Source organism: Pholcus phalangioides, unplaced genomic scaffold (assembly GCF_987345545.1).
Source record: "Pholcus phalangioides strain wild (caught in Gottingen) unplaced genomic scaffold, Ppha-v1.0 ptg000008l_1, whole genome shotgun sequence".
Lineage (NCBI taxonomy): Eukaryota > Metazoa > Arthropoda > Arachnida > Araneae > Pholcidae > Pholcus > Pholcus phalangioides.
This window is the reverse complement of record NW_028301601.1, coordinates 29,300,580-29,310,000: the sequence shown is the minus strand read 5'-3', so window position 1 is coordinate 29,310,000 and position 9,421 is coordinate 29,300,580. Positions and strand designations below refer to the sequence as shown.

General features: G+C 40.9%; 1 protein-coding gene across 1 annotated transcript in view; it reads right to left on the bottom strand.

Moving 5' to 3' along the window:
- Positions 1–8,348: 8,348 nt before the first annotated feature.
- Positions 8,349–9,421, bottom strand: part of LOC149084168 (O-acyltransferase like protein-like) — a 47,936-nt gene continuing 46,863 nt past the window's right edge. The window contains exon 15 of the mRNA XM_089234515.1: positions 8,349–9,089. Within this exon, the coding sequence (XP_089090641.1) occupies positions 8,823–9,089 (267 nt within the window). The 3' untranslated portion in view covers positions 8,349–8,822. The remainder of the gene's footprint in view (positions 9,090–9,421) is intronic.

Sequence of the window (9,421 nt, the reverse complement as noted above, 5' to 3'; positions counted from 1 at the left end):
TGTTCAGACCCGAATAGCTGCTCAGTTACTAACAAATTATGTGAATGACGAAGCTTACAGAATATGATAACTGTAAAACTCCCGCACAAGTTGAAACTCCTGAATTATACATTAAATACACGAATTATTTTTTCCTGCACATTGCAGTGCACTGAACCTTCGAATTTCTAATTTCCTTGAACTGATTAGCGAAATAATTTGAATATTTTGCAACACGGTGAGTCTTTTTCTGTAGAAAACAAAGTAATTTAACCGGAAGATTAGGCAATTTTTTGAACTGGGCCTTACATGCCCATACCTTGACAAAAAAAAATCGAAACTTTTGCCATTGGCCATTGACTCAGTGAAAGTTTAAACACGTGGGTATATACAAGATAACATGGACGCTATTGAAATCATGTTGCAGCTGGCATGGAATAAGAAAAGAAAACATCTTCGGCCATTGACATTAATGGTCACTCGAAGGCCGACTGCCTCTAGTATCAAGCAGGGAAAATGTCAGTGTATTTGACGTATCGAGAGAGAAAAAGATCATGAGCGAACATTCTAAATCGATTAAAGCTTCTCTCTCCCCTACTATTAAATGCGAGCCTCTAGCGTGGTACGAGTATTAGTGGTACTTGACGAGCCGTTCAGGGGTATGCTAAAAATAATAAACATTAGCCTACGTATCTCTGAGGATACGAAAGTCTTCTTCGCATTTTAAGCGATACGCAAGACTCGAAAGCATCACTGAGGGTTCGCAACGAAATAGAATGTCTTATACATTTCTATGAGTACGTAAGTTTCGTACATATGTTTCTAGAGTAAACGCATTTATTACGTTTCTCAAGTGGTTCGAAAACCTCGTATCATATCGGGGAAGTAAGCAAATTTCTTACGCCTTTCTCGGGATAAGTAAAACCATGCTACCCTAGCCATTTCTTGTGGTACTAAAGTTTCGTATGCATTATCTACATGGCAAGCAAGCTTCTTCCATTTTTCTGGGAATATGCAAGGCAATCCATTTCTGGTGGGTACGCAATCAAGTCTTATTCGCATTTCTAGAGGTACTCGAGTGCCTTACACCATTTATAGTGACACACGAATCTCCTACGCATTTCTAGGGGTTATCCAGTCTCGTGTACATTTCAGGGGTTATCCAGTGTCGGACGTATTTCTAAGGGTTATCCAGTGTCGGACGTATTTCTAAGGGTTATCCAGTCTCAGACGCATTTCTAGAAGTACTAAAAGACGTGTATATAAGTACTAAGGACGTACGCATATTTAAGGTTGAGCAAGCTTTTTCCACTTTTCTATAGATATGCAATGCAAACCGTTTACGCAGTTCTAGGGAGCTTCTACGCATTTCTAGGGCTACTCAAGTTTCGTACACACATATGAGGGTAATAAGCAAGCTTCTCCCACTTTTCTAGGTATATAAAGTATGATAATAAATATATAAAGTATATAAAGAATGTAAAGCTTCCTACGAATTCCTTGGGTACGAAATACAAACCTTCCTACGAATTTCTTGGGGTACGAAATACAAACCTTCAACGCATTTCTAGGGTACTCAAGTCTCGTACGTATATCTAAAGGATAAGTAAGCTTATTTCACGTTTCTAGGGATATGCAGTGCAAGCTTTCTATGGATTTCTTAGGGTATGCAAGGCAAGTCTTCTATGCACTAATAGGGGGGATACGCAAAAATCCTATGCAAATGGTAGTTCTTAAGCATAAAGCCACCGTTACGAATGAAAGACTCACAACAGACTCATCCAATTTATACACAACTTGTCTACGCAAGCGATTTCCATGGCATGAAGGGGAGAATTATGAGGATGTGAAGGGCATCGCCAATTTATAAAAGTCACCGGGGAAACGAGTTTGAGCAAGCAAAATAAAAAATCGCATGTAGTCAACACTAACGAGAAACGATTTTTCTCGTGCATGTTCACCGATGTTCCTGGTCTTTTCTTTCTTCTAGAAAAGCTTGTAATTAACAAGCTGATGGAATTGCGACCTTCAGTGAAATACGCACTTTTACTGCACTTACAAGAGATTCGATGCTTCACTGTCTTGTTCGCGAAGGAACGAGCCATAAATTCCAGTTGGTTCTGGTGTAAGAGTGATTCTTTTTTTTCTCAAGGTGTTCGGACGTTGAACTCTACCTGTATCTTTCTAAATGATGATCGCTCCTCATGAATATTCTTTAAAACAGGGGATTTATTCTCCTTGACATTTTTCAAATTCATTATTCATTTTTTTAATACACAAATATATACGACTTATACAGGGTGCCCTGCAAGTCCTAATTCAGGCTTTATCTCATCAACCATTCGTCGTAGAGGCGTATTTCCAATTTCAAAAATGCTCGTAATGTGTTCCGAAATTACCTTGTACCAGTTTTGAGAGTGAAAATACAGTGTGTCACAAAATAAAACATCTAAAATTTCATACTATCCCCCGTCCTCTCACTTTCAATTAGAAAGTTTCTTCCGTCTCTCCTCTGATCCTAAAAAAAATCCCACGTTTCAAACTGCAATATTCGTCGAGATGTTTACATTCAAAAATTGGTGAGAAATGTTGAGAAAGAACAGCATAGATGAGGGATCCATTCTCCATTTTCATCGGAGTGTACTTTATATTTGTGTGCATATTATTTTTCTATACTTTTTTTTATTTCCCCACCAATTGTTAAAATCTATCATTGGAAAGCAGACGCAATGGTTGCAGTCAATTTTTAGAAAGTTTCGGACCCTTAATATCACAGTTTTTAGCTGTTTTTCATTTTTTTCCATTAATTGTACACTGTTTTTAATGCCTATTTTAGACATTTTTAGAGTTTCTTTTTTTCTTTAATTGCAAAACAGCACACACAAATACATAAAATATACAAAATAAATCCAATAGAACAAAAACAAAACATACACTCTTCAATTCGTAGGGACCCAATCCGTCCGTCCCAAAGCTTAATAAAAAAATTTTCTCTTTATAATCAATAAGCAACAGTAATTATATTATGCGTACAACACTGTAAATACACACACATTTCTGGTTTTTTTTTAAATACGATACTTGCCTTGAGCACTTATTTTAAACTTTCAATGAATGTGCAGAACTTTGAGATAGAATAAATTTTGCCTATCTAATTTGACCGTTTTTAGTGTCTAAATTTCCAAGCTCTTATCTTGGAATATTATTCTTATCTTATCTCTTTCTTATACTGATAAGTAATATATGTGAAAGAGGGAAAATGTATCTACGTTTCATGAACAATTTTTATTAATTATTGATTTCAAATGTAGAATCATTTTCAAATCGGATGATTCTTACTTAATCACTATGTATATGAAAATCAAGGACCATACACCTTCATCTTACATATGGAATACTTCAGTACATCAAAAAATAAAATAAATATTCATATAGTATTTAAAAAAATTGAATAACGTTGAAAGTGGATATCGCCAATTAAAACCGAAACAAGCGTTCCGAAAAGTGTTTTCGGGACAGTACATTTACTAGCAAAAAATCGGAATGTTCCGGAAAAACCGAGACATATATGTTTAGCCTATGTAGTGGGTCGCCGATAAATGATAAATTTTTTGATCAAAAGGGGGGGGTCGCACTTCCAAAAGTTTGGTAAGCACTGTCTTAGGCAGAACATAGTCACGCGACTACGACGTACGGGAGTGCATGATAAAGACAAGCGACAAAATAGTACTGTTCTGTTCTACACCTCACATACTCCAGCAGAGAGACAAAGAGAGATGCCACTCAACGAGTTGCGCGACTTGAGCAATCCGGTTCGTTTTTACCGCGAGGTGAGGATTTTCGCTATCTGCTGTAATTGGTTCATTTTTTTCTCCCCCTTTTTTCCCCTCTTCTGGGGAGGCATCATCTTCATCACACCCTTAAATTTCAGAACCCCTTCGGTCATTTTCGCTCTCCTCCATCTCTTCCTCCGACCCTATGCATTTTCTCCTTCCTAGTCGCGATTCTTTTAACTCGTATCTCTTCGCTCCACTATAAGCGCAGCCTTAGAGCATAAATCAGCTGTCGAAACCTTCGCAATTATACCGAAGAGTGACATCATCTTCGGATAAGTCGCCATCTGGTGGCAGCGTCAGAAACTGAGCTTTGGCCTGAATTAGGTCTAGCTGTTCATGTACGGAGGTGCTGTATCTCTAGGAGTGGTCTATCTCTACGCTATCTCTAGCGCTGTACGGACCAATTCAGCGCACAAGAGCTCTAAGGGCCCTTTCTTTCACTCGGAACAGATGCGGACATCGATGCTGGTGCCACGTCGTGTTGCGGCACTTCTGCGGGCTCGCGGGTGGCCCTACACGATATTAGGCAGGTTTTCCAGATTTTTTTGGCTCTTCGGTGTGTAAAAGCTTTATTTCTTCACACCTTAATTTTTCTTCTCAGCTCTCTGCAGCCCTCCAAACCACCTGTCATGGCCCCTTTCTAAATTTTCTTCCGTGGGCCCCCTCTTGGGAAAGTTTTAAATGCGAATTCTCATTACTTTTCATACGAGCACATATTTGCGGACGTTTCGCCCGCATCTGAATTTGTTTTCACCCAGTGAACGCCATGCGTGGATAGCGTTGATTAATAACAGTATACTTGGTTTTTTAAAGTATTATTTCATTATTTAGGAATAAAATTTTAAAGTATGAGCAAGAGAAAGTTATACGGTGTTGCTATATTTCCTTCATCTCGGAAGGAAACGGAGGGATAGGCGTATGTGGGTACATCCTATTAATGAACGGTGACCTTCATTATGGTGATTTGAAGAAGTATTTATGGCAAGCTTAGACCAAAGCCACCCTTGGGGGTGTGTGACAGGTGCAGTCACGCCGGGCCCCACGCTCACAGTAATAATAATTCCTTTCATAAATTATACGAATTTCTACATTTTAATCATTTCTGGAATTATTTCTTGCATTTATTCTGAATTTCTGGAATTATTTCTTGCATTTATTCTGAATTTCTGGAATTATTTCTTGCATTTATTCTGAATTTCTGGAATTATTTCTTGCATTTATTCTGAATTTCCGAAATTATTTCTTGCATTTATTCTGCATTTCTGGAATTATTTCTTGCATTTATTCTGAATTTTCATCAATTTCTAGAATTATTTCTTGCATTTATTCTGAATTTTCATTTTCGATTATCCTCTCCCACAGAATATTCCCCCAATATAAAATTCGGGGCTGAGGGAGCCTCCGAAATTATTGAGACGCCTCTTACTCCGGTATTAATTTCGCACCGGGCCCCGCGTCTCTGGTAAGGGCAGCCCAAAGCTGCATTAAGATCTTTCGAGCGGCTTCGGGGGAAGCCCTTTCTTAGTGAGGACGGTGGCAAGTTCAACATTTTCGGCATGTCAGTTGGCACAATAGAGTATTTGAACTAGTGCTGCCATCTAGAAAACAACAGAATAACTACAGTTTGACTAATCCTGACAGACCTGCGTCTCAACCTAAGGGGCCATTCGAGTATTACGTAAGCAGATTTTCAGCTGGTTTTGACCCCCCCCCCCTTATCTGCAAAAGTCAGCAAAATACTGACAACCCCCCCCCCCCCGTCAGCAAAATTTCGTCAGCAGCTTAGAATATTTCATATCAAAAAGGGGTGGTTGATGACGTAAGCAACCTCCACACCCCCCTCCCCCCTTGCCATAAAAAGTCAGCAAATCCGAAACCCCTCCCCCTCGATGTTGACGTAATACTTGAATGACCCCTAATGTCCAAAACCTGTTTGTGCTAATGTGGAGCCCGCACAAAGTTTTGACATGTGCGGATGCCATCCGGGCCCTGATGAACACTTTCGAGTAGCGGGCCGCATTCCGCGTTGTCTGAAAAAGTTTCCATCTGTAAACCATTGGTTAAAACTTCTTCCGGACTAGCACTCGCTCCGTGTGAGAGGTCCTAAGAAAAGAGGATTCGTTGGCTTTGTAGTCTAGAGCAGCGTTTCTTAACCCTTTTTTGTCCGTGGCCCCCTTTAAAGCATATTTTTTTACCCGTGGCTCCCCTGTCTTACCCATACGTATTGAATTGATTTTTTTCAGTGAATTCATACTGAACGAAAAATTTTGCAAATAAGACTGGTCTCCAGACCACTGACTAGAATTTATTGAGCTCCCCGCTAGTCCGAGTTCTATTCAGGACCGTCTCACCATCATGGGCCCCCTAAGCAAAGTGATGCTATGGTAGTCCCATACTTTGAGACCCCCCCCCCCCTTTCCCGGGGCATGACACCTCACAAGAGTGGGACTGAAAGAACTGCAGCCCGGAGCCTGATATGGTTTTCGTCATTTTTTATTTTTCACACTATAAATTTAATACAGAGGAGGGGTTTGTGTAAAAAATCTAGCCGGGGGCCTGCGATAAACCCCCCATCCTAGGGAACCTGCTGCAAAATGTAGGCGGCGAGGCCCGGGTGAGTCCATGCCCTGAAATGGCCCTGGTTTTGTGGGTGGATTTGTTAGATTCTGTTAAGTGTATATAGTCACTAATAAACTCAAGAGCCAAAAAAAAGTGGTAAGGCATGCGTATGGAAATAAAGAGATATGGAACCAATCAGAATACGGCACTGCGGTCAGCAACGAGTATATAACACAACAAGTGTCTGGCATAGTTGTTAGATCGGTTACTGCTGCTACAATGGCAGGTTATCGAGATTTAAGTGAGTTTGAACGTGGTGTTATAGTCAGCGCACGAGAGATGGGACATAGCATCTCCGAGGTAGCGATGAAATTTGGATTTTCACGTACGACTATTTCACGAGTGTACCGTGAATATCGGGAATCCGGTAAAAAATTAAACCTACGACATCGCTGCGGCCGGAAAAATATCATGCAAGAACGGGGCTGACGAGAGTCATTAAACGTGACAGACGTGCAACCCTTTCCGCAAATTGCTGCAGATTTCAATGCTGGGCCATCAATAAGTGTCAGCGTGCGAACCATTCAACGAAACATCATCAATATGGGGTTTCGGAGTCGAAGGCCCACTCGTGTACCCTTGATGACTGCACGACACAAAGCTTTACGCCTCGCCTGGGCCCGACAACATTGGACTGTTGGGGACTGGAAACACGTTGCCTGGTCTGACGAGTTTCGGTTCCAATTGCTTCGAGCTGATGGACGTGTACGGGTATGGAGACAACCTCATGAATCCATGGACCCTACATGTCAACTGGGGACTGTTCAAGCTGGTGCAGGCTCTGTGATGGTATGGGGCGTGTGCAGTTGGCGTGATATGGGACCCCTGATATGTCTAGATACGACTCTGACAGGTGACAGGTACGTAAGCATCCTGTCTGATCACCTGCACCCATTCATGTCCATTGTGCATTATGACGAACTTGGACAATTCCAGCAGGACGATGCGACACCCCACACGTCCAGAATTGCTACAAAGTGGCTCCAGGAACACTCTTCTGACTTACGACACTTCCTCTGGCCACCTAAATCCCCAGACATGAACATTATTGAACATATCTGGGATGCCTTGCAACGTGCTGTTCAGAAGAGATCTCCACCCCCCTCTTACTCCTACGGATTTATGGACAGCCCTGCAGGATTCATGGTGTCAATTACCTCCAGCACTACTTCAGACATTAGTCGAGTCCATGCCACGTCGTGTTGCGGCACTTCTGCCGGTTCGCGGGGGGGCCCTACTCGATATTAGGCAGGTGGACCAGTTTTTTTGGCTCTTCGGTGTATAAAAGCTTTATTTCTTCACACCTTAATTTTTCTTCTCAGCTCTCTGCAGCCCTCCAAACCACCTGTCATGGCCCCTTTCTAAATTTTCTTCCGTGGCCCCCTCTTGGGAAAGTTTTAAAAATCACTTAAAACCAGGATCAGTCACCCAACCCCCCCCCCCCCCGTCACTCTGCGGTAATTTGGATCAAACCAGAACTCTTGTTGCGGGGAATATTGTCCACGACGTACTTCATCAACTATTTTTTTTTAGTTTATATTGATGAATGTAAAATTTACAACAAAAGTTCCATTATGTTTCAAATACGCATGCAATATTTATGAACAGTTCATGTCAGGGGTGCACAACCTTCGGCACGCGGGCCAAAAAACGGCCCGGGAAAGGTATTCCGGAAGTAAAGTATCAATGCGCACAACACGAGTAAAGATTATTTCCGTCGCGAAAATAAGGAAAATCGGGATCCGTATTGCCAATTATTGCGAAAAATTACCAAATGTAAGGTTGCCAATTGCAGACAAAAAAAATTGCCTAAGGCAAGTAAAGTTGCCAATTAATATTGTAAAAGGTAAATAAAATGTTCCAAAAGGTGAGTAAACTTACCAATTACAGACAAAAAAAATTTACAAAGGCAAATAAGATTGCAAATTATTGCCAAAAAAATTGTCTAAGGCAAGTAAAGTTGCCAGATGTAGCCAAAAAAATATTGTCAACGGCAAGAAAATCAAAATCATCAATTCATAAGTCATTAGAATAATCTCAATTCTTAATTTCAAAAATTTGAGTAAGCCTTGTGGAAAATAAGAAAAATACGGGACATACGAAAAATTTGGGAGAACAAAATTACCGGAATGTCCCGTAAAATACGGGTCATATGTTCACCGTGTGATTTGTGTTTCTAGCCCCCCGCGATCGGCAGAATCACCGCATACTTGGCCCGTGGACTTCCAAGTCCTTTTAAGGTTTATGTCAATCTTCAACCATCTTACATGTTCCAAGTTCTTATCATGCAAACGCTTCAAAACAAACAGTTTGTGATAATACAGAGCAGACGGTATCACGCTCGAATGTGACACCATCTGATATGAATTGCATGAAATAATGTTCGTTTCAGTTCTGCATGGCTCCGGAGCTATGGACACCGTTCGACGAATTCGAAACAACGACGACACTCGTTCTCGGACAATCGTAATTTTCGTAGTACGCAGTGACATCGTCGCCCCTGCTTCTGTCCTTAGGCACTGTGGTAATTCGGAATTCATCAGACCTAGTCGGGTACAGATGCGCACATGCCATTTTCAGCGGCATCTCTGACAATATGTGGCACAAGTACGCTGCTGCGTACGACATGAACGAATAAGACACGCACCTCGATATCTGAAAAATAATAAGAGAAAAGTGCGAGAAAGAACCGATTATATAGTACTTTTACAGACAATTTCACACATAAAAAGTCTTCTAATCATATCCACCTTATTTCAAAGGCGTTATTTACATCATTTAGGGCCGTATTCACCGACATGATTTAAACTATAGTCGCAATTTTTTGATAAAAGATCGACACGGATTGGTTAAATTCAGGTTTTTAACCAATCTATGTTGATCTCTTATCCAAAAATTGTGATTATAGTTTAAACCTTGTCGGTGAATACGGCCCTTAACCATACAGGCACCTCCTGAACATTCCTCTGGAAATTTCTAGCGAATTA